This window comes from Corvus cornix, chromosome 2 (assembly GCF_000738735.6).
Source record: "Corvus cornix cornix isolate S_Up_H32 chromosome 2, ASM73873v5, whole genome shotgun sequence".
NCBI lineage: Eukaryota > Metazoa > Chordata > Aves > Passeriformes > Corvidae > Corvus > Corvus cornix.
Genome location: NC_046333.1, coordinates 44174441 through 44200699, shown reverse-complemented (window position 1 = coordinate 44200699; position 26259 = coordinate 44174441). Strand labels below are relative to the sequence as shown.

General features: G+C 35.6%; 1 protein-coding gene across 4 annotated transcripts in view; it reads right to left on the bottom strand.

The window, feature by feature from the left end:
• ANKRD28 (ankyrin repeat domain 28) overlaps nucleotides 1-26259 on the bottom strand; it is a 118992-nt gene that overhangs the window by 15373 nt on the left and 77360 nt on the right. For all 4 annotated transcript variants that reach the window (XR_002045312.3, XM_039549060.1, XM_039549059.1 and 1 more), the window contains 13 exons: nucleotides 23937-24137; nucleotides 23200-23287; nucleotides 19930-20072; nucleotides 18654-18866; nucleotides 12774-12852; nucleotides 11567-11681; nucleotides 11066-11148; nucleotides 8625-8688; nucleotides 7256-7324; nucleotides 5585-5725; nucleotides 2270-2381; nucleotides 1619-1645; nucleotides 639-713 (listed from right to left, as the gene is read on the bottom strand). Coding sequence is in view for 3 of the 4 variants with exons in the window: in XM_039549060.1 (XP_039404994.1) it covers nucleotides 639-713; nucleotides 1619-1645; nucleotides 2270-2381; nucleotides 5585-5725; nucleotides 7256-7324; nucleotides 8625-8688; nucleotides 11066-11148; nucleotides 11567-11681; nucleotides 12774-12852; nucleotides 18654-18866; nucleotides 19930-20072; nucleotides 23200-23287; nucleotides 23937-24137 (1410 nt within the window). In the remaining variant the exon portion in view is untranslated. The remainder of the gene's footprint in view (nucleotides 1-638; nucleotides 714-1618; nucleotides 1646-2269; nucleotides 2382-5584; nucleotides 5726-7255; nucleotides 7325-8624; nucleotides 8689-11065; nucleotides 11149-11566; nucleotides 11682-12773; nucleotides 12853-18653; nucleotides 18867-19929; nucleotides 20073-23199; nucleotides 23288-23936; nucleotides 24138-26259) is intronic.

The following is a 26259-nucleotide window of genomic DNA, read 5'->3' as shown; positions in this document are numbered from 1 at the left end:
CCTTTTAGCTTTTTACATCAACTATTAAAAATAAAAGCGCCTGTAATAAGAATGCACTACAAATAGCTTTCATTTACCACTATCAAAGATTATTTTTTACTTTGGAGATGTGTAGATATACATATATGGTACTGCATGAGACTTACTCTATTTGCAGAAAGTACAGTGTGGTTTTTCATTTCCTTTAAATTCACTGAAAAGATCAAAGCTACACATTGAGCTGGTTACTCTGTATTTTGAATATTTTTGTATAGACAGAATTTCATCACTGTCCTACATTGCTCCTTGTGCAAATCTTTCTTAAAGTATTGAGGACAAACATTTCTCACACTGAACAATTATGAGAGCAAAACAGTGTAATGATTAAAAAAGTCGTAACTACTCATAGAACAAGTCTTGTAAAAGTTTCATTAGCATAAATTTTAATCAGAAGATTCCACATGAAAGCTGTTCCATGAACCAAGTTTCAAGTGAAATGCAAAAAACATCCTGTATATCTCATCCAGGAATATTAGTACATATGTTTGCATTTTGTTTATTGTTATTAACCCATTTTGAAAAAATCCAGAATGAATAAACCTGTGCAACAACTGTTTGCCAACAGATGAGCTGTCATCACTAAAGAACTAAGCACTTACAGCTAAATGCAGAGGACTTATAGGCGCTCTGTTGTCCGAGTCATTCAGCATGTCAGTACCTGATGTTTCCATCAGCTTAGAGAGAGAAAGTCAGAGTGAGTGCAAAAACCCCTCACCTTTGAAAACACTCAGCAGTAATTGCTACAGTTTCCCATACACACAGATCGAAAAATAAAGGGGAAAAAATAGGAAGAATAGTACAGAATTACACACCTCCTGATCTTCAACCTTTTACAGAGTTTGAATCAACTGCAACACCTCCCTCATATTCATGTTCCAAGCCCAGTAGTTTAACTTTGCATAATAATGCAATACTTCAATCAGAAACTAAAATAAAATTATTATTTTTTCTGAAGTAGCAATATGTAAGATGAATACAAAGGGAAGACAAGGACAGGTGAAAGTAGCAGCAGTAGGAAAAAAACCAAGTCCCAAACCTCACCCAAGTAAGCATTTTGATTGGGCAATAAGTCAGCAAGAAAACAGTATGAAAGGCCAGAAGGCAGGATGGATTTCTCAGAACAAGAAAACATTTCGCAGAGAGAAAAAACAGACCCAAGAAAAGCAAAAGTGTTATAGCATTAAAATATCTATGTATATACATTTATAATTGTGACTTTCAGATGTGTTCTGAAGTTTTAATTCTGGCTCTTTTTCAAGATCATTATTTAACTGAGTACATTAGTAGAATTAAAACATTTGAAGTGTTTGAAGAACACCAAATAGATTCAAATGACATTTTCGCTATCACACTTTTATATCATGGTCATCCAACTGTTTAAGTAAAAAACCACATGGTTTAAAAAATAATTTCCTGTTTTAAAATTCCAATTAAATCTAAATTGTAGTTGAAATTAAATAATACATTCATACATTGAGGAAATGGTTGAATAAGTCTAAAAAATAAGCAGTCTTTTAAAAACTACATGTTCCCTTTTGCTCCATAGTAGTACTTAAAAAGTGAGAAATAATACACTTACAACATCTAGAGGCGTTTCGCTTGCAATCTGTAATTAAAAACATTCACAATTCATGTTTGAATACATTAAAATATAAAAGTGCAATTTTAATAAAAAGACTGAAGTTGTAAAACATAGCATATCAAATAACATACACATATTTTTGCAAAGGGAGCAATAAAAAACTAACTATGGCTTGATTATCTGAAATTCTATTATGTGGCCAGCAGTTACTGTAACTGCATGAACTATTTTATAAGGCACCCTTTCTTTACAGGTTTTCCCCACATTTTCATTTGCTCCCTTCAAATGACATTCATGAAATTTCCTACAGTTCTCAATGGGATAACTTGCGGTTATTTTATTTCAGCCACCAGTAAAAAATATTAGTAGTGTAGTCTAAATTCAGAAACAGACCAAAACTAATATCCCACATCCTCAACCAGTTATCTCTTCATCTGAGAAGTTTTCATCTTTTTAAGCCAGTATCTGGCATCTTAGCTCCTCACCTTGCTTCTACTTTAGGAATACCAAATGCTTAAATTTATCTGCACAGAGGCTGAAAACCAGTATTGACCTGGCTGACAGCCGAGGTGGAGGAGTCCCCTGGCCTCTCCATCACACCCTGTAAGAGCAGCTTTTATACCTTTCATCTCTGAGATGTTTTCTTACCAATTCAAGACACAAGCGATGACCATAAGCAGCTGAATAATGAACTGCATTGTATCCTTGTTTGTCGCGGATCCCAGGGTTGGCATCGTTTCTTAGCAAGTATTCCAGGCACCTATTCAAATTGACATATGCAACCATGTATCTAAATGCTGAATTTCAACTTAATGCTAAGTGATAAATTGTTCCAATTCAACTGGAAAATAGAATACAGCACCCAGGGACACTGATTTAATGTAGAATATTGGCTAGGACTAGAGAAACCTACCTCATTACATCAAATGTAAAGGTCAATCACAAAGCTTCAAAATTTGAAATAATCCCTCTCCGCAGACATCCTGCATCTTCTGAGTTATCTGACTTGGTTAAAACTAGTATTTCATGGCTATTTTGCTTCTAGCTAACTGCAGTTACCTTTGCTAATATCAGTGATTACTATTTTGTGTGTGTTTCTGCATTAATCCCTTCTTCTGTTTGTTACAGGGAAAGAAGAGAAGCAGTAGCTGAGCTCTTCATGGCAGCATACAAGTAACACACACACACACACACACACACACACACACACACACACACTCTTCCACTACCTGACACTATTTTTTTGATTTATTTATGCAGTAAATACTCTATTGTTGTCATACTTATATCTTACCATTCCTTACTTTCATTAGACAAATTTATAAGGCAGAACATGATCAGCCCAGTTTCAACCATAGACACTCAGCCAGGAGGATGAGAAAAGGGGCATTCAAGTCAGCTCACTCTCCCCCTAGTTTTCAAAGAGACTCCGTGTTTGCACACTACATGATTGCAAGCAATAGCTCTGCTGTTTCATAATTTTATGTTGTCTATCATTTAAGCAACATTTTCCAAAGTCATTATCATGACCTTGAACCTGCTGGTGAAGCCATTTGTTATTCTGAAGTGTACAACAGGTCACCATCCCTTCTTCTCTCTGGGGTCACTGAATACCTCTTTATCAGAGGTGCACTCTCACTTCCATCATTTTTTGCCCAGCATAAACAAGGACTTAGTATGTAGTGAAAAAGGTAAAATCTCTTGAGTTTTAAAGAATAACATATGTAACATAGGATGCAAGTAACTTTAAAACTAGCTCAGTATATGTAATAAAAAGCTACTTGTAAAGCATATCTATGTTTTTAACCAATTAATTCAGGTTTGATTTGCCCAATAAACAAATGCCTGGATTTCATTAATGACAACTGTGCTTGCATGTTTTTATTTGAATTAAAATGGCATGAGATTTCTGAGAACCCAAAGACAAATCAATTTGTCTCATTAAATAAGAATTACAGTTCTTACATTTCATTTGTTCAATCATCTAACTTTGTTTTTAATTTGAATCAGTAATTTTGTGTTAATGCTCATGGTTCATTAATAAATGTTACATGTCACTGGCTTTGGCTACCTAAATTTCTACAATACACTAAATACACTGCATGGAGCCAAGTCTACAAAAAATCCTCATGCATCCAATCTTTCCAGTGCAAACCAGATCACTATTTTTGATGTTTCTCTGCATCCAGGAGAGACTAATTTTGCATTTTTCGCATACTTAACTGTCCTCAACAGGTCTCTTAAAAAGGAGATTAATCAAACTCTCTGAAAGCCCAGGTAAATTAAATTTATTTCCCATATATTTATTGGTGTACTGTCCATTAGAAAATTCTAACATAGAAGCAGCATCATTTTTTCTCCCCTAAGATGCTGCTTATTCTATCTCATTCTGAAATCATGTTTTTTTCTCTAGTCTTGGCAAAATGGGGCTTACTGGTGTTTGCTCCGGATCAAAGGCATTTGCTAAAGATACAAAAGAAATACTTTCAAAGAGGAATAAACTGGAAAATAATTTTCAACAAAAACATCCCTGTCTTTAAAATCTGTCTTTAAAGATGTCTGAACAAAGACCATAAAAGCACACATAAATATCTTTAGAATTTTATATAGATGGTTTCCTGACATGTTTTTTCCCAGGCTTTATATTCCAATTCCAGTAATCATTTTTAACCTCATTCCTGTTTTGAATGAGCTGCTACTGATTTTCCAGCTGTTACTAATCATCTTGCTGCATCAATATAAAAAGCTTCCCCTCAGGCCATTCTGCTTTGCAGCCTGTCTTCCAGAGACTCAAATGTTAATCAGAAGGGCAACAGCCCATGGGCTCCATAGACAACGCTTTGAGTTACCTCACAAAGCTCTGCAGTATTGTCGTCATCATTCCTGCTCATGCCTTTTTTAAGACAGATGGCAAAACGATGTCATCTGAAGAACCATTATAGTTTGGAGGTTTTCAGAGCAACTGTGAAGCTAAAATTAATCCTAGCTCAACTTGTAAGAGAGCAATTAAAGTAAAATTATCCCAGCAAGCTCCAGCAGGAATTGAAATTATTTCTAAAAAGCAGCAATTTAATTTTGAAATTTGGCTTTACATAAAAAAAGCACATTCTTCAAATATAAGTTAAATGGCCATGAAAGTATTCTTTATTTAGCCTTCAAAACCCAATCTGTAAGTTATATGCCACCTCATTCCCACTGCTACCTCACCCTTTAAAAGGTGCTGTATTAGAACAAGATGATTTGGCACGAAGCAGCACTTCTCCAGGGAAGGTGTCGCTGTGTGCACAAGCAAGTGATGCTCTTCTTGTCTCCTCAATATATACAATGTCTGGAGCTTAAGTAAACTCATCAGTTTGGTGCTATCTATATACACTTTGCATACAAGCATTTAAGTCATTAATAAATATTTCAAATATAACCATTTGTTAGAAAATAAACACATGTAAGAGATCAGTGGATTTATGGAAGATTCTGGAAGCATTTCATTAATAAAAGTGTAACTATATAATAAAAACACTATCAAGAAATAGTCTTGTTTGGCCTTACAACTCTAGTTTACTCAAACATCAAATAGATAAAGCATTTATATTGAAATGTCAAGTTAATATCCATCCTTCATCAGAATTTGATTTTAAGGTGAAATGACCCTACCCCCACAAAGGACATTTATGCAACCTCTACACAGCAGATGGGATTAAGAACTCTATTCCTAATTAATTCCTGAATTAGGACATCTGCATTACAGGACATAAAATTTTTACAATACATTTTCTGTTGTTCATTTTTTTCTTCTGAAATACTTGTTACATAAAGTCTTTTATATACAATGCACACATCACTGTCAAGTTTCATCTTTAAAAATACAAAAAATGCATTTAGCAAATCTGAAGGCAGAACACACACAAAATTCACAGCTCAAATGATCCTAATGAGAAAGGCTTTAGTACAAAGCATGCTACTTACTTCCCATCTGTGTCTGATGCAGCTGCATAGTGCAGAGGTGTACAACCCCTCTCATCAAGGTCATTCACACTAGCTCCAGATCCCACAAGGGCAAACAGGCACTGATAATTACAATTGGCAGCAGCATAATGGAGTGGAGTTCTTTAGTACACATTTAAATAAAAAGTACAATGGTAAATAACAGCAAAATAATATTACAGAGACAGAAAAAGCAAAATAAAGTGAAACTTAAATCCTCCTTACATTTTTAAACAAGTATTTTTGGTGAAGAATGCATCATTACAGTACTAAAGAATAGGGCCATTTTCTAGGCACCACTTAATAATGTTGAACAATATATAGAGGATTTATTTGCCAGCCGAAATATGCACAAACTTTGCATTAAAGGAAGCTTTATGTGAATTTTCGTGTGTAAACTTATAGAGGGAAATCCAGTTTACATTAGAAATACTGTTTTCTGTTAAGCAATTTTAAGCCACATGGAAAAATATGGACAAATTAAAAACTGCACAACAACTAAATATAGCACAAATAAAATATAACAATTGCACAAACAGATGTTTTTAATAAACAGATCAGAATTTCGCCTAAGAGAGGAAAACTATAGTGACATAGCAGAGGTACTGCTAAATATACCTTGTCTTCTTAGAACAAATCCATGAAATATGAGTACTGATGTATAATCTCAGAGAAAACTTATCCCAGCTTCAAATACATAAACAATTCTCTAAATATGCCAGTTTGGCTAAAATTTTAGAAGGACCAAGATGACTCAGAATTCAATTTTCTATTTTTAAAGAGAGACTGCTGCTATAAATATCTTGATTTTGAGGAGATACTCAGGCTCTTTCCCTTAAAATGTCTTTTTCCCATTTCTCTCCATTTTAAATTAATTTTTTCCATCTCCTGAAATAATTACTCTATGTAACATGAATGTTAAATCAAAATCCAAACCAACAGGAAACCCCAACTTTTGATGACAAAAGTTGTGACAGATATTTCCTTTCTCAGGAAATAATGGAAGTGGAATTTAAAGCAAAATACAACTTTGGATCCATAACTTTTTCCTTAAGTCCTACTCCTGCTGTTCACATCCTGGAAAATAATATTTTCCATTATGAGATGTGAGATTTTTACATGAGTACTGATCCTGCCATCTAAACTTAAATAATCCTATACTAAAAATAGAAATTAATGTCATTCCAAAAGAGTTCAGACCTCAAACAGGGAAACAGAAAGGGATGGATATCAAGAAAGGAAAAAGGTTAAGCAGTTATAATAAAATACTGTGTATTTTAATAAAAGAGCATAGAAATAGCAACAGATTTATAGATTTGACTAATACATTATTTGGAAAACATTAGTAATGTCCTTGGATGAGAACAATTTAAACACATTAGATCCACGTTATAAGGAAAAAAGCTTCATAAAAATTACAGCTTAATATAAAACTCAAGTCTTTAAAAACAAGACTAAACACCTACCTAACAAAACACGATGAACAAAATATGTTTGTGACTTTTGAGAACATTTGCTGAAACACAGTTTATTAGAGACATCATATCATAAAAAACCATTTAAACTGGAACACAGACTTGGTCACATATCAGTAAGCTGCTTCTGCAACACTTTTAACAGCCCTTTAAAATATACAAATCTAGAATGTCTTACCTTCCAAATCTGTCCTTTTTGTTGAAGTCTGCACCAGTATTTAGCAGAAGATTTAGGCACTCCAAATTCCTATTAAATTAATACACTATTAGTTGTGATTGCAAATTTTATTTCCTTAATATTGGCCTCTACAAATATCAGAACTGCTACACATGTACATCGCAAATGTTATTTTTAATGGAACTGAACTAAATTATGGAATTTTTGATAAATACATTTCTGCATGTAAAATAGATTCCGTAATTTCTGGACCAAACCAATAAAGAATATAAATTATTTCAAGACCACATATATAAGTTTAATTGATACCAAATGGCATGCATAAAGCACATAAACATGAACCTAATTCAATAAAAAATTCAATTCTTATAAACAAACAAACAATAACACCTTCATGTCACATGCTTTTGCTACCAGGATTCCAGCACAGAGGCAAGATTTTACTGCATATTTTTTAAGGCCAAATGTAAATTGCAACATATATATTTTACTTTTTAGTGTAGTCAATTTTCAATAAAATATGATCATCATAATAGATGTACTATATTGTTTAAACACTATTTTGGTAACTTTCCTAAACTGGAGATGAGTGAATGTGTCACAAATTATTTGGTTTTTATATGAAAAGATAGCATTTTAACCTTAATCACTTGCAACAAGGATGTATCTATCAAGTACTTTTGACTTAGAATGATTACTTAACAGTATTACTTAAACAACATTCAAACAGAAAAATGAAAATATCAATATCATGGAGTTCTTGTGTCCCACAAAGTGTATCATGAAATTTATTACCCAATTCTTCCAGGCAATTTTGAGTAGCTGCTATAGAAAACCTACAATACAATAACAATAATCAATATGGATCACAACTCAAGTGATGAGCAAGTAGTTCTGACTACTTCATCCACCTAAACTTTGGAATTATTGCTTTTAGTTTATTTAGACTGACCTTTTATTTATGGATTTGGTAAAAACAAATTTCCCAAAGTTGCTGTTCTCTATCTCATGTCCCACAGTGATCTGAGGTGGGCATGCCATCTTTGAATGCTGTAAATTCTAAAAATTTTATCATCATCCATGGGAATTTTAAAAAAAAAAAAAAAATCAGTTCATCCCCAAACATAAACCTAAGGTAAGGCTGATGATACTTGGACACTGTACTCCAGCAACAACTTATTAAGCTGAACAGTTAATTAATTTTTTTGTTTGCAGATAGAATCCATCTTGAAATTATTTTCATGTTTACTTAAGTTCCAAGGGGAGAGGGCAGGAAAAGCAGAGAGGAAATAATAGAAAAAAGAACAAGAATGATCAGCAACTGAAAAAGAAACACTGAATATGAAAGCATGAATGCTCTTTTACACACCCTCCAGCTGCAGCTGCATGAAGACAAGTCCTGCCAAAGTCATCTGGTGTGTCAATGTCAAAACCTACAAAGCAAATATTTTGTAAAATCATTATGTAACATCACCTTTCACAAAACTGCTGTCATCTGCTGTTAACAGAAATGCTTGCTAAGCAAACTTAACAGCTATTTGCAAAGAGCACTCAAGCATTAAAAATTACTTCGTTTGAAACGTGACCTTGCTATTTACAATGTTTTGAAAAACAGGCATTTAAATAAAACTGAAAGGGATAAAGTAAAAGACAAGTAGCTGCACTGAGGCTATGTTCTGTCTCAGACTACTTACCTGGTAATATTTCAATGCAATTTACTACTGAATATAAGATATATGCAGGTTATATGAAAATTTAAGAATATGCTAAAATTTATCATTGTTGTGCAGAGATTATTAATTTTTGGGGATGTCAGTATCACTAAATATAGGAGCTACTTAAATTTTATCCTTGAGTTTAGTGCTTTAGTCCCAAAGAAAGAACTTTAGCGAGCTGGAGTGATGGCTGAAAACAGCAGTTATTTACAGAGGAGGTCTTTACAGAACATTGTAGTTTTCTATTACCAGAAAGGCTCAGCTGTGGAACTTCAAATCCAAGACCACAAACTTTAACTGTGCAATTCCATATCTAACCATATATTTGACACAAAGAGTACTATTTAAATCAGGTTTCAAAGCTACATTTTTGGTTTGAGAAAACTACTATGCTCTCACAAGAGTCTTGCTCTTGTGTAACGTAACTTATTTACTAAATTCTCCAGTTGTGGTACCCGGGAATGCTGGCATTTTTTTTTAGTTTTAAGAACCACTCAACAATAAATAATGAACAACACAAGATGTGTTATTCAAGAATACTATTATTCCAAGACTGTTTTCCTACTTCATGTCCCCTAAAACAGGTTTTGTATGTGCCACTATGCTCTTATCCCATTTCAATAGGAATGCTCTATAACAAACAATTTAAGAGAGTTTACTAGTTTAGTTTGAAGAATAGCCTTTGATGCCTTTCCACACCCCTAAGTTGCTCATCTACCATCACTAAGTACTTGAATGTCATTCAGTACCGGGACAAGGCAGATTGGTGACATTTTCTTAAGGTTTGCACAAGAATAATAATGAATTTAAAAATCAAAGATCTTTAATTTACATAAAGGAGACATCTCCCAAGCCCAAAAAGGATACACACTCTGCACATACCAATCCCCACACCAAGAGCCCATCCTAAAAGCTCTTAGCAGTATCTAGTCTTTCTAGCCTGAAGGCTGGACATACTCTTCAAGTTCTTATCTGCTCCAGGCTAGAGTTGCATCCACGTTTTCTCAACTCAAATAAAAGTCACAAAAATCACTTGCAAGTCCTCCACATGGTTTCCTTTGCCATACTGAAGCTCCAGTAAGGGCACAGCCAGCACAACATCAAGTGCAGAAAGGAGAAAGTGCCAGTATCCCTCATTTTGAACACATCCAATTGAAATATTGTCAACTATTGGGCAGTTCTTTCCTGAAGTGAATCCTTGCAAGTTTGCCCATGACAGGATAGTAAATAAAAGCCTTACCAGTAGGTAGTTTTAGTTATATTTCTCTAGTTCTTCTCCCAGGCGTCCCTTACAAACAGTATAAAGCTGGGAAAGCAATTTCTTACTCTTCCTTTTCCCCTACTCTCTCCTCCCCCCACTCATCTTTTTTTCGAAAAACATTAAGTGCGTTCAGATTAATATAGAACCATTTAGTTCATTCTTATTCTTCTTCTATTCCAGAAGCTTCCTTTGGACAAATCTACTTTCTCAGAATTGCAATAGTTCAAAGAGCTCAGAATTCACGTAAGATTCTGGCCAACAAGAGAAGTAATGACCTTCCAACATCTACATCTTCAGGGAGGAGTCAAACATTGAAAGAAAAGTGCAGTTTGCATTGCATTTGATTAACAACATGCTACCAATGCAACAGCTTCTTAATGTAGCAGTCCACAGAGTCTTCAGAGCCATTAGGTGCCCACTACAGGAATAGACAGGAATAGCTGATCTGTATTAAGCTAAAGACATCATGGAATAGAAATTGGATGCGCTATGAAGTAATAAAAAAGTCTATCAATCTTTCTCCTTGAAGTTTCATTATGGTCTGAACCAGTCATCCCACCTCTATGGCCAACTTGAAATGCACAAAACACAGTCTTAAAGAAATTATAAACGCATTATTACAATTTGGATGAATTTTTTTTTAACTTAAGTGTGCAAAAGTTTGCATTCACTTTAACTATGGACTGCCCATTAAAAAACAAGCACTGGCCCCAAGGTATCAGTAAACTATAAGGATTTCTATGTATCACTAAATTAGGATTTAATTAAAAGCTATTCTGTGAAATAAAAAATGAAGTACAAAGCACCTTGTAAGAATTTAATAGAGTATCCTACCTGATGAGAGGAGCTTTCTGCAGCAGTCTGAAAATCCACTTAATGCTGCCAAATGGAGAGGAAACATCCCATGTATACCCCGCCTAAGATACACCATAATCAGGTATCACAGTTTCATTACAATTAAAATAAAACAAACATGATTGTGTGCCAAAGTGCACATGCATGGTGGGTTCAGCAAACCACCTAATTAGAATACTGAGCTAACTTAACATCTTAAACACTTCCTTCCAAGCTATCAGCATGCATTATCAGTGCAACAGCCTATTAAACTTTTCAGAGCTTTTACTTCAAATAGATTACAGAAAACTCTATTTCTCTTTGTTTTGGTACAAATTGTGATATACTGACTAGCTACTTACAAGTACAACACAGGATAATATACAAACTATTTCCTATTGCAAGTTGAGGATGATATTAAAAATTGTACTAGTTCTGTTAATCTAATAAATACACTTCTGAATTATGTCAGCTTGCATTCATGTCAGTAAAGTTACCTACTTTGCAGTGTCAGCACCACTCGTAACCAGAGTGTTGATTAATAGCTCATGGCCATATCTAGCTGCTATGTGCAAAGGGGTGTTTCCATTCTTATCTTCACAGTCTATTTCAGCTCCTATAATAAAAAGTGATTACTAAGTAAGGGTATATCTAGGCATACAGATACTTTGTTAGAAAAATAGCCCTGATGATCATTCAAGCAACATTATTGATTGTCAATGACTGATGACTTTGGACTTAAAACCTATACAGATTTCAGTGGTAGAGAAAAGCATTTTATTATGTAACCTTATGGGACAAACTCTCTACAACCTGGATTATGGAAAACAAATCTATATATATTCCTGCATTCTGAAAAGGAAATGATTCATCAGTGTAACTTATCAAACTTTATAAACAGATATGCCGGACTCCACCACTATTACTGAACACTGGACATGAAAAAAAAATCAGTATTGTTGGGGAAGATGAAACAGGAAAGCCTTATAAATATGATTGCCTGACAAAAGATTTTGGGAATATGAAAACTATAAGCGACATCAAAATGAAGGCCACCTTTGAGATACCAAGTCTTAGTTACTGAACAACTGGAAAAAAATGGTATGGCCGACTGAAGGTAATCCCCTCTTGATTGAACAATACCCTCTGCTTGCAGGCAGGTCCAAGGGTCAGAGCAGACCCTACTAGCTCAGCAGAAGGGGTCCAAAGAGTAGTTTTTAGGAGTTAAGATGTAACACTCTATGGTAATATAACAATTCTTATAGGCTGTATGTAAATGCTATAGGATTTGTATCTTGTATTAGATTGGTTAGTGGAAATTAGAATATTCAGTACAGAAGATGATTTATTGTATTGTAACGAGGACTTCACCACTCCACTCTGCTTACTCCCTTACCCGCTTACTCTCTTACTTACCTCCTCTTCGCTCACTCTTACTCCACTTTTACCTACTTGCTCTTACTTTTACACTCTTGCTCTCTTGGGCCTGCTCCGAGCTGCGGCTGGCAGCCCTAAGCAGTGCCCCTGTACCCACGCCCTTTGCAACAAACCGCATGTTCCAAGATCTGACTTCAGAGATCTCTCGTCTCCGTCCGTCCCGACCGTCCAACCCACCCTAGCTCCTACAAGTATGTTGTTACCAATACGAAAGGATGAAAATATCCAAACTCGAAAGCTTATGACAAAAATACCCCCTCCCTCTTTTTACCATTTTGAATGATGGTTTGGGATCTTGAAAATCTACCATGGATCGCTGTCATGTGCAAAGGTGTTTTCCCATCTTTACTCTGGAAAAGAAAAAGAAATCCCATGTTTACTTATGGCCAGTAACAGCAATTAATCAGAACTGACAAAAAAAACCCCAACCCCAAACCAACAAAAAGGACACTTCTTTTTATTTTTTCTCTCTACACTCCATCCTTTAAATTGTTTCTAGGCACTTTTGCCAGACAGATGCTGGCAGTGACAAGCCAGCATGACACGGCAAGCTTTTCCCAAGAGCTGCTCTAAGTCACTCTTCCAGCTGCAAGTAACAACTCAGGGATGCCCACTCACTCACACCTATGTCCTTAAGATAATAACTCTCACGAGGATGATGACAGCACACAATTTCAGCAACAAGTCTATGTCCAACTCCTCCCCTTCCCAAGGCTAAAATAAAACAATGTTTTAAGTTTGTTTCCTGAAAGAAAGTAGCTGCATTTACTAGAGAGGTTTACACATTATATTAGAAGACAACACATTACAAAGCTCATGTGTTTCCTGGAAATTTCTGTAAAGTGATGTTTGTAAGCAATTTATCATAAACCACAAGTAATCCTAGGGTAGAACTATTCAACCCTACTAGATACCACACATTTGAAATGAACATCTTAAATGTGCACTTAGTCATTCACCCAGTAAGACATCCTTGAAGCAGGCCAACAGTAACACATAAGGAAATCAGTTTTTAACAGCTCAGTCTCAATGAACTTACAAACCCATTTTTTCCTCTGTTTTACTTTAGAAGGATTTTCCCCTCATACTTATCACAGGTAATGGGAAAGCTTTACTGCAGAAAAATGTTCCTACACACGCACTCAAAAAATTGCAAACACGACACAGAAAATCAAAGGACCCTTGAATGCACATGCATACCACATCTACATTTTCAATGATGGCTTTGAAGAGTATGAAATGTTCACAAAATACAAAGTTAAATTAGACAAAGATGGTAGGGGAACATATATGAACATATGTATTGAAATATCACAAATTGCTGTCATATGCAGAAGTGTCGTCCCATCTTTACTCTCCCTTTGACACCAAATGGACATGGTTCTATGGATGTGACACTGAAAGTCTGCTGGAAACCCTTTTAGGGATGGATGTGGAATTCTTTCTTGTGTCACTGCCTAGAGCAGCATAACAATACAATTACATGAAACACTGTCTTCTCAAACCTAGATTGAAAGAAATACAATGCTTGATAAGGAAAGTCAAGTTATCTCCAGATCTTCCAGTTAGCAGATTTCTTTGTCCATAAATAATCCAAAAGACAACATCCACATATCTACAGCAGATGCAAATAAACACAGAAAATGGGGTTGAAATCCTTGTGAGCAGTTAGACAACCAATTTTAATTCTGTTACTGGAGGCCTTAAGAAAAGGCCAAATAAACACACCATAAGTCACAACTTCCCCAAGCAATCTTTGTGCTGCAATTTTTTTTCATCTTTTCCCCTACAGTTTAGTTCTTGTCTCTTTATCCAACCATTAAAAGTCTGTGTGTCCAGTTAATTTAAAACAACTATTAGACATCTGATGACTTTTCCCCCTGACTTTTATCCTTCTTTAACCCGAAGAATCTATAGAATCTATTAATTTAAAGAAAAATATATAAAATAAGCTTAGTGAAATAACAGAAGAATTTCAGGGCGCAGATAAAAGTAGCCTGCAGTCTCACTGGCTTAGATGGGATAAATCTGTATCTCAAAGAAAGGCTGATGAAGAAGAAGATGGAGCTGAAAAACATACATCTAACAATGCATCTCACAAAGACATAGGAATAATGGTGACAGTATTAGAAACTGAAGAGCGCTGTGGTTAACTGAGATACCTCACAAGAAAACTTCAGTAAGATCTTGCAAATAACAGCAAAATAAGCTACAAAATAATTTTCCACATGCAAATGAAAAATTAAATGAAGACAATTCCCATGTTGAAGCTGAACTTCTAGGTATAGGATTGCATTCAGAATTCCATTCTAAAACACTGTCACTAGAAAAGTATATTTAGGACCAGAACCAGTAGCAAACATTTCTTTAAGCAATGAAATATCAAGGCTCTATTAAGCAAATCACTATTTCCTGAGATGCCAGGAGGTTGGACTGCATAAGCAGAGAGGTATCTTCAAAACTTTTGCTTCAATTTCCATTTCTTTATGCCTTTAAGACCTTCTATCTAAATATCAAGCTACCTACAGCTGTGTGATTTAATGAGATCAGACAGGATCACAGCACATGACAGGACAGCTATGGGCTAACGATAATTTTTGTTGTCTTCATTGAAACTCAGCTAAATGTGGTAACAGGAAAGAAATCACCCTAATCTCTTCTATCACTAGAGAAAATACATCCACAAAATACTTAGATCATAGAAAATTTGCAAAGAACAGCAATTAGACAGACATGATACACAGCACATGGTGTCTTATTGAGTGATTACTCACATATTAACTGTACTCAGACTACTGAACTTCACGGAGGGAGAGGAAATGTGGGTCTATCATGTCACAGCATTCCTCCAAATGAAATCTCCCCCTAGCAACAATTCTTATGTTCTAGTACCACCAATGGAAGTAAAAAACTTTTTCTATTTAGGTCACTGAATTTTCAAGCAGCAATAGGGTCCATAAAACAATTAATACTGTCCCATTACATACTCATTTCAATGTGTTCTTCCATGCATGGAAATCCTGAATAGTGCAGAGGGAGTGCTGCAGTAATGAGCAATACTTAACAAGATTCACTGTTCTGCAGTGGACACTGACAAGGCTATGAAAACAAGTAGGAAATTATGTCCAGAGGTGATAAAAGGCATATGGGCTTTTTATGTTTTAATGTAGAAATATGTTTATTTCTACTGTTCCATTATCTTCTGCTACATAACCCCTTCCTAACATGAGGCCAGCACTCACAGATAGGCACAAGAACTTCCCCTCTATCTGCCATCAAGAATAAGAGTATTTCCATTTTGCTCTCCCCACTAAGTCATCCACAGCAGGAAGTGCTTTAATAGTACTGTCTAGTCAGCACCTAGATTAGCATCCATATCCACTCCATTACCTCTGAAACAGGAACAGTTGCACATGGGAGGAAATGATTGAATCAGCTTCCACAAGCAATATAATTATGATGAAAAATAGATCATATAACCATTTTAAGAACTACTTTGAACTTCAGCCTCAGTATTTGGAAACTGAACAGGCTTGGTTTCAATAAATATTTAGTAAGAACACCCTAATTCCATCTCATTTTAAATCCACAATTCATTCTTAGTTACACAACATACTCTATTTTTTTTTAGGGATTGCTCTTCTGATTAAATCCAAGATTTATCTTTATAGGCCTTTCCAGGGAAGCAGAAGTTGACTTGGAAATTGTTTTCTTTTGCCTCAGTTCTTGCACTTTTCCACAGTGCAAGTGCTAAGTTTTCACATGCAAAGTAAGGCTGTTCACGCCTTCAGGTGCAAATTTACAGGCCAAATTCAGTCATACTGGTATAAAACCACAGAAATACTACTAACAGAATTACAACACCTTGATGAGGAAACAGGAGATAAATGCTGTTTTCAAGCTATAATTGCTTAAAATGCCTACAGAGCCCTACTTGCTTAATTTTGCACTTAAGAGTTTTGATGTGTACAAAATTAACACATTTTAATTACGACCAACCTATAGCTAAAGCTCGTAAATGCTGTTTCTGAAATGGAGCCCTGCCCACTTCTTTCTTCCACATCAGAAATATGCACAAAGTCACGAACCCTTGCAGCCCCGCATTTAGAAAAACAGTAATTCTTGGCTTGTTAATATTTGTCATAGCATCATAGAACAGTTTGGGTACGAAGGGACCTTAAAGATCATCTGGCTCCAACCCCGCTAGCATGGGCAGGGACACCTTCCACTAGACTAAGTAGCTCTAAGCCCCATCCAACCTGGCATTGAACACCTCCAGGGCTGGGGCATCCACAGCTCCTCTGGGCAACCTGTTCCAGGGCCTCACCACCCTTACAGTAAAGAATTTCTTCTTAATATCTAATCTAAACCTACCCTCAAAGTCTGAAGCAATTTCCCCTTGTCCTGTAACTCCATGCCCTTGCACAAAGCCCCTCTCCAGCTCTCTTGTAGGCCCCCTTCAGGTACTAGAAAGCGCTATAAGCTCTCCTTTGTTCTTATTTGTGTGAGTAACACACAAATATAATCATTAGTATATTTAACATTGTGGGATTATTTTCATGGCAGACCACACTTTACTGAAAAAATGATGTTTCAAGAATGTAGGACAAAAGTCAGCCAGCCCTGCAACATTGAACACTCAGTCATATGCAGCGTGGGACATTATGCAGAGCAGAAAGCTGGCAACAAAAATAAATGGACTGTGACCTGGATATTTTAGGACAAGTTGGCAATAAACCCTGTAACACAGCTCCTTACTTCTGCAGGGCACTTTGGTGATGAATTTTTCCACAACTGAGTTATGAACATTTTCATTAAATGAGCTGCATGTCTAAATATATGTTACAGTGAGCAGGGACATACATTTAGGATTTTTCCACATCAAAGAGCTTATTTTTAAACTACTCCCAAATTTTCAGTTGGCTCTGAGTTTTGTACTAACAATAGATACAAAATTGTATTTTGGAATTAGTTAGCCGAAAATCAGCATGAATCACTGTAAAAATCACTGCTTTCATGAAGTGAACCACAAATCCCAAGATTTTTAAAAGAAATTTTACTATTATGTTATTCTAACATTCACTTCCTGCACAGATTGTGCTGAAATTCAAGCATAAATCTATTAAGCAGATTTTTTTCCCCATTTTTTTTCTCAAGAAATTAAACAACAGATAATTCTCTTCATACTACATGTGGGTGACAGTTCACGCAACCAGGCATTTTGCCATAAGGAACACTTGGACTATTCATTCCATATACCCATTTCCCACTTCCCTCAGCCTAAAACCTGCCAAGACACCAGATACTGCCACTAAATATTTCTGAACACAGTTAAGTTTTCATTACTAGAGTAAAAACCAACATAATACAAAACAGAAGGTCTTACATCTCTCTTACACATCTCAAGACCTTACCCTACACACTGGAGAAGACAATAAAAGATATGGCTTCCTTTGAAACTCGCTTGTTTTAAATTCTACCTACAATGAGGCTGGATTCTAAGGAACGTTCTGCAGTCAAAGACTTGTGACCAAGTAAGAGATGTGAAAGAGATGTGACTTTGCTCACACAATTTTGCTGGAGTAATTAGAACACCAGCTGTTTCAGACTTTCCATCTACTTCCCAAGGCCTGATCTACTTATACTTGTATTTTTAATACACCCTTCCCAAATCTCCCTAATTAGATTCTAAGATCTAACATTATCATCTCTTCAACTGCTCCAGCAATTAGCCAGTTCATACACATTTCCCTGAAATAGCCTTGATTTGATTCATGTTATTTATTTATAAGAAAAACATGTACTTTTGCATTTTTTTAAACTATTTGCTCTTACTTATATGGCTAGACTAGGGAAAACAAATCATACAGAACTCTGACATTTAAATGTAATCGAGATTGACCAGACAGTATTGTCATTCTCCTTCATCCTTTTGGGCTATATAATACATCCCATTGAGGTTTCCAGATTCAGATCAAGTTTCTTGAAGCAACATACTGGCTCATTTTCACTGTAGTACTTTTCATATAAATACTCCATCTATCAGTGGGAACCACTCCATGTTATCAAAACAAGTATTTTTGAAAAAACTACCTCTGATAAAGATGTACAGCACTTTTAAGCGTGAATGGATGGCTTTGGACACACCTACCTTTATATTTACATCTGCTCCATTGCAGACCAAGAGCTCTAAACACAATGCTCCATGTGTCGACGCAGCAGCAAAGTGCAAAGGTGTAAACCCCTTCTCATTCACTTGATTTACATTAGCACCACAGTCTATGAGTTCATTCACTACAACATCTTGCCCATTGTAACAAGCTACATGGAGAGGAGTATTTCCATAGGCATTTGGCTCGTTCATCTGTAAGAGAAAAAAACCCCAAGATTAGTTAGTAGGCTAAAAGCTGTACTTAATGCAGCATTTAATTCTAACAAAGGAAAAAATTGCATGTCATGAGATTAAGTTTTGGAACTCTTCACAACCACAAATTAAAAGCAAGTTCTGGATATAGCATTTTGATTGAGATCTGTGTCCTGGGGAAGAGTATGATTGCTTTACAAGCGAGCCAACCTCCTCCAATTGTCTCCACACCAGCTTCCTGTATGCAGCTTAAGAGAATACACACATGCCAAAAATATCAACTGTGGCAATTTGCACAGATGCTACAAAGCATAGCACAGACCTCTATAAAACAGCATTGCAAGTTTTCATTAAAAACAGAGGTCAAAGAGGCTTTGTGTGTGTGCATATAGAAACAGAATTTCTTGTTGTACACAACATGACACTGAATTCTGATCTACTTCTCAATACAGAGCTTGAGCTGCAATCTCCAGCCTTGCAAGACTAAGATGGTGACTCACAATGTAGATTTCTTACACAGTTTCACAGTTCACTGTTAACACGCTTTCTGCAGGAAGGTACTGTAGAACCTTTTAATTTATTTTACATTTCAATATTAATATGGCCTCACTGTTGTATTGAAGTTTCTCACAATTTTTAGTATTTTCTAACATTTATGTCATGTAGAAAGTCAGTACCATCTGTATTTTACCAACTGAAGCAAAAGCACTGGATTTCCTGCACTTCAAATATGATTGTGTGGCAAAGCTAGGATCGGAATTCCTATTTCCTGACTTCCAGTCCAATGCATTAAGAGCAAGAAATGCCAAATAAACAAAAAGCCCTATTAAATACACACTTATTTTCAAATTATTGTGCAAAATCTGCAAAGCTCTTAAGGAGGTTTTCTCTTAATGGAGAAATGAGGGTTTATAAAAGAAAAAGTAGTACTTCCAGAGATCTTCATTCGCATACTTTCACTATATCATAACCCGTCCCTAAATAAACAGTGTGCTACAGTACTAACAAGAGCATTTCAAACAATTCAAAAAATTATTTCCCATTTTGTTTTATTTTTCCTTACATCAACTCCAAGATCCAGAAGATATTTGACTACACTAATCATTCCACTAGATGCTGCAGCATGTAAGGGTGTATATGATTTCTTGTCTTTGCATGTCACTTCAGCTGTATGGGTCACGAGTAATTTCACAACTTCAATATGACCTAAAATAATAAAGAAAAATAAAATGAAGCATCATTTTTTATTAACCAGCACAGGTTTGCAAACTTAGTAATTCTAAAATTGTTATAACATATCAAGACATTACTCCTTTGGACCTTAATGTGAAAAACAAAGAATTGTTCCTGTTTCCTAATCCTATAATAAACTATAAAAGCAACACAAAGTAATCATCTCCACACACCACACCCAATCATAGCATTTACATTGCAAAAATAAATTTGTATACTCAAAACACAGTCTTGTCCTCTGCTTACACAGAAGGGTTTATTTTAAGACTTGAGAACTAAAGAGGCAAAGTAACTTTGCCATTATTAAATATTTACTGCAAATTTACATTAACAACTTGAGAGACAATATGACTGTCAATCTTCCACCATCACCCCAATTCCAAACATGCCCATTAGGATTTTTAAATCTTAGGCAGAAACTTTGAAAAACAGATGCAAATACAAAAAGAAGAAAATACTCTACTAGTACATAAAAATATATCCCTCCAGTCCAACTTCCTTTACCCATAAAACATTTAAAATGTTAAGCCACATCATACAGGATTTAGTAAAGCTCTATTTTAAAGACTGACTCAGATGGTCTTTGAGGAGCTGCAGCCTTTTAAAAGCATCAGCTGCTCTCCTAAGACAATGGAAGGAGAGTAAGAGTCGAGTTGGGATCATGAGGAAGGAGTGACGTGGGGAAGTTCCAGGCAGAAAAGAGAAGAGAGGGCAGGGAGCCCACCCTCAGGTGGTGGGCAGTAGCTCTCACTGCCAGCTTTGGGCCAGGGACCCCAACACCAACACCCATCACTGCTGCAAAGGGCAATGAGCTTTCCCCCTCCATGCCCACATGCTCCTCCTCTGCTTGTAGGCACTTGTGACACTGCCTGCGAAGAAGCCAAGAAAATTGCATAACCAAGTATCTGTCATTCTTGCTCCGTAGTTAATTTAACTGCCACGTCATCACTGAAAACACATGGACAGTCATGACAAAGTCTGCAGAATAAAGAAATATGTGAGTTTAACAGACCACAATACACTTGGTGCTTTACCTCTGTAACTGACCCATACAGACACATGGGGCCTCTTTATTTTACCTTTCTAGTGACACCCTTTCCTTAGTTAAAGAAGTGATGAGGGACACAGTGAATACTTATGTTTATACTTATCCAGTCAGACATCTAAGTAGAAAGTATCAAATCCAGCTTTCAGTTTAAGTGCCTCACAAAGAGTGTGGGTCTTTGCTTTTTAAGCAGTTAAGAGAATTTGCAAAAGTTTGAATATAAAGTGCCTACCCAAAGGAATATAGACAAAGCTATTTTATAAACATGCAGACACTGTGATAGTTATTTTATGCTGCATACCCAACAGCACACAAAACACCATTTCACCTAGCTATACCAACAAAAATCATAAGACTTTACCAGTGCAATGTGAAGTGCTGCAATAATATTTCACTTAATTACCTCAGTACAGTAGGAAAGAAGGGAAAGAGAAATGCAAACATGATACTCATCTTCTGACCAAAATACAATGGGGATCAGAATGAAAACAAGCCCTACATGAGAGACAGAAGTACAAAAGATATTGAAAGCTGTGACAGGAATAGAGACAGTGAAGAGAACAGTGGCAAAAAAAAGTTTAAAGAGAAGATAAAAAACAAAAAAAACCACCCTGACCTGCACTGAAAAGGCAAGCAGCAATCAGTGGAAGACTCTCAGAGAGAAGAGCAAGGTACTTGACGTGAGAAGTGCTGCAGAGACATCCCAGTGCACCAATGAGGGCAACACCAGCACACAGGAATGTAAGTCCATTTGAGTCGCAGCTTTGCAGCTGGACAGCAATGGAGCCGGGTGAAAAGCAGGAAGGAAGCGAAAACAATGGATATAACCCTAGAAAGTTATTTATAGTAGAGTGACAAAAAGCATAACTTTTTTATTTTATGATCAGTTTTACATGGTGGAAAGCTTTTAAGGTGTTCTCCAAACAACTGGAGCAATGTACAATGGCTCTAAATTGTGAGAGAGAATGTAATTTTTTTTTTTTTTTACTTTGATTGAAGACTTTCAAAAGCTTTTTCTTCTCTGTTGTCTATAAGGATATTTAGGTAGATCAACATCAGTTAAATTACATTTTTCGTGCCCATAGACTGTTCATTAAGAGAGTTTCCTGTCAATGGTCTACAAAACAGCACTGATTAAAATTGGAATAAATGTAGCTTATCTGAAAAACTGAAGACTTTTCTCTCATCAAGGTATGCACAAGCCAGAGGTCTCTGGCCTCTCATTGACACTTGTCAGTTTGCTGACATTTCATGCACCAATTTCATTCAACAAAATTTTGCAAATAACCACCTTCAGTAAGGTGGCTGGACAGATTGTCACAGACATTGCTTTGCAGATGTAAGTACATTAAAAAACACTAATGCAAAATATTGCAAAGAACATTAGATCAATAATGAAGATTGTTCTTTAACTTCTGAGGTTTCAAGCACTGGTATCGGTACCTGAAGTGCAATCTCATCCAGCTTCAAATATTAAATTAAGAACATTATGCTGTGATGATCACTTCATAATTCAATGGCACATTCAATTCTTTTCAAGTCTGATAAAAGGCAAGGAAGAACATTACTCTGACAGTATTGCCAGGGCATTGATCAAGACCATAAGAACAATAATTATCCTCTCCTGGAATAAGAATGGCAAGGCAAGAATTTGTCGTTTCAGAGATGAAATATTCTTTGAAAATACAATCCCTGAGGATGCTGTAATGATCCTCTGTTTCAGGTGCCCCTTGTATTAACTGCTTACTTTTTGTTTAGCATTACTGCAAAATTCTTCCACCTGTGACTAGACTTGCTGACTGAAGAACATAGTTCCTCCTTTCTGAAGAATAAAACTACTTACCTTACTTTTCTTTTTCCAACAAATTGATTTTCCTCACCACAAAATACACATTTACAAGACAATTTGAACTATACTATTGATTTTTTTTGGCAGACACAGATAACCTAAATGCTTACAATGCAAATATTTTTCCTAGAAATATGTAAAACCACAAAACATGAGATGATTTTTCTTTATTACTACAGTATTAATCAACTGAAATATGTACATACCCATATATGCTGCCCAATGTATAGCTCGTCTGTCTTTCTTGTCAAATGCATTAATATTGGCCCCTCTAGACAACAGTAAGCTGACCATCTGAGATAAAGAAGAGAAATCTTCTATTCATAATGGAAAACTTTGCTTCAACCGAGAAAACCATAAAAGAAAACAAAAATTTATGCCTTTTCAGAGCATTTAAATGTGCTGGGTTTTGAATATTCTGTACGTTTGAAAAAAATGGCTGTCACAATGAACTGACTGTAAGGAACACAAAACTTGATGTCAACAACAACACTTCTCAGCTAAATATGGCAAAGCCATGAAATCTTTCAAATCTTCATGTTATTACTAAGGGACTACTGAGTCAGAGCTTAATACATATATTTCCTCCAAACTTCAGTGACAACATATTCTCTATGTTCACTATTTACTGAACAGAAAAATATCCTGTTTTTCCCATTCTAAATTTAGCTGTTACTAATTTAATTCCACTTAACTTGACAAATTTGCTTCTGTCGTAAGAAAAGTGAATACTGTAATAAACTTCCAATTAAATGAAGTAACATTTATTTTCCACAACCTTTCTGCACAGAAATGAATACAAAAAACAAATTCAAATACAAAATAGGCATTGGGGTTTTCTGAGGGAATTGGGGAGAAATGGTTTTAAACTCAAAAATGAAACATCAGAAATGTGAGGGACAGAATGATGAGTGGAAAACAAGTTAAGAAAATTAACTTTTACCTCAACGTGTCCACTGAAGGCTGCATGATGCAATGCAGTTCTGCCTGCTCGATCAGACACATTTACATTGCTTAGGAGAGGCACCAAAGCTTCAGCACACTTCACAGCTTTGTTTGCAGCTGCTATATGGAGGGGTGTCTGCCAGTTTTTATCACGAGCATTGACATCTGCTGAATGCTTTAACAACACCTGAACAGCATCCTGAAAGCATTTACAAAAAAACCAAGCCACTTAGTAAAGATCTCAAATGACAGCCTTGGATTTAAGGACAGTACAGTGGAAAACAACTCTTTACAATTTGTTCATTTGCAAACATAATCTTTGGGACACTTTGGGATTTGTACTTCATCATAAATCCAGACTTGGGGATGTTCTCAAGGACATGAATGATTTAACCAAACCAACCATTTCCAGGTCTTTAATCTAGTTCCTTAAGCCACATGGAAAATTGTTTTGTCATCACAACTGATTTCCAAAGTTTAATTAACCACCCTAGGATTTCTTCCATTAGTAGATTCCCTAGCCAAGGATTAGTGAAGTACTATGAACTTATAATGAATTTTCATCTATCTGCCAAGCAAAATTTTTCAACTGACCAAGTCTACAAATGGCAAAACTCAAGATGAATAAATGCACATTTAGAGAACCACAGATAAAACAGTGCACGGTCACAAGAAGTTTCAACATACACTGTTGCAAAACTCATGAAAACCGTTTCAAAATATTCCACTGAACTCCATCTCTCAAATGATTATTCATTTCCTTTTGTTACAAGCTGTGAAAATCTGACAAATAAGACTGTAATTCTTACAGCAAGATAAACAAATCCCATTAAAATATGCGCACGCAATTGGAATGCATAAAAAAATAAACGTGTTGGTAGTATCAACATGATGATAAATATTGCATTTTGCATCAGCTGTGTGACCTTCCCACGATTCACTAATTGCTTTTGGCGACTGCCAACTCAGTCACTGAGCATACAAATAATTGATTACCACTTTGAACTTAAAACATGTTACCACAAGTTGTTACTAGAGCTTTTGAATTACACTGTGGTACAATAGTAAAGTACTATTCTCAGCTGTGAGCAGAATGCTAACTCAGTATTGATCCTATTTATATTAGAATAAATCATATTTAAAATGTTTAAATTTCTTGTACTTTCCATAAAAAATTACATAGGAACAAACACAAAAGTGAAAATACTGCATCACAGGCTTGTAATTGAATAAGAAAATTGAATAGGTCTTCTTCTCTCTGAGAAACTGAAGTAGATTTAGTACTTTAAAAAACTAATTATATTTTAACTCTTGTATTTTTAACCCAAATAGTAAGAAATATCATATCAGAACAAGGAAATTTTAGAACAGCTATTACCTTTTTTGCAGAAGGAAGCACCATAACATTAGTATAAAAATAACGAATCTCATTTTTATGTGCGTATGCATTAATGAATTTCATGACTGAATCTACTTAGGGTTTGGTTTTTTTTTTAATTTGCAACAGGCACACACAAATAAAAATGTGACTGTCTTGACATGAAGCTGCCTGAACTTGTGCAGCTGACAGCTAAATCCATAACTCCAGCTATTTTTTAAGTTTCAGTGTCCTTGTTTAATTGCAGCTGTCCTTACTTCAAGAGTCCAGAAGTTTTAATGAAATCATTATCAAGTATTTTTATTACAGCTTTTTATCCAGTGCCCCAAACCCATATAGGTCTGTCAGCTAGAATACAGTGCTTACACATATCAACCATGTATATGGGCTCCCACGATTCACTGTGTTTATAAATAGAGAATTCTGACAAGCGTCTACCAAACATCTGACTGGTTTACTTGTCTTGTTTGCCTTTGATTAATATTTTGTTTAAAATCTTCCATATTTAAAAATAACTATGGCCGTGGCTTGAATTTCTTGAAGTTATCATTTAAACCCAGTTTGTTTGCAGCACTCCTCTGCCTCTGCAAGCATTACTGATGTGGAGAGCTTTTATTGTTCCTCAGCTCTGAAGAACGCAGCATTTGGTGCTTCGGTCAGCTCCCAAAGGAACAGCCTAAAAATATCCCAAGAACAAACAGCATTTGGGAATAAGGCGCCCTTGAAGATTCATTTTCAAATGCTGTTTTTTTGAATAACATGATCTCTACATAACTTTGCTATTAATGCTAGTGACAAAATACTGCAATTTATCCAGGGAATTCAAAAGCAAAAACTGAAACAAGGCTTATTTAGACAGCTCATGGATCAAATGCTTGAAGCTCAATGCTTGTCAAAACTAAAATATTCAATTCTATCTTCCCAAACAAAAATTTACTAATAA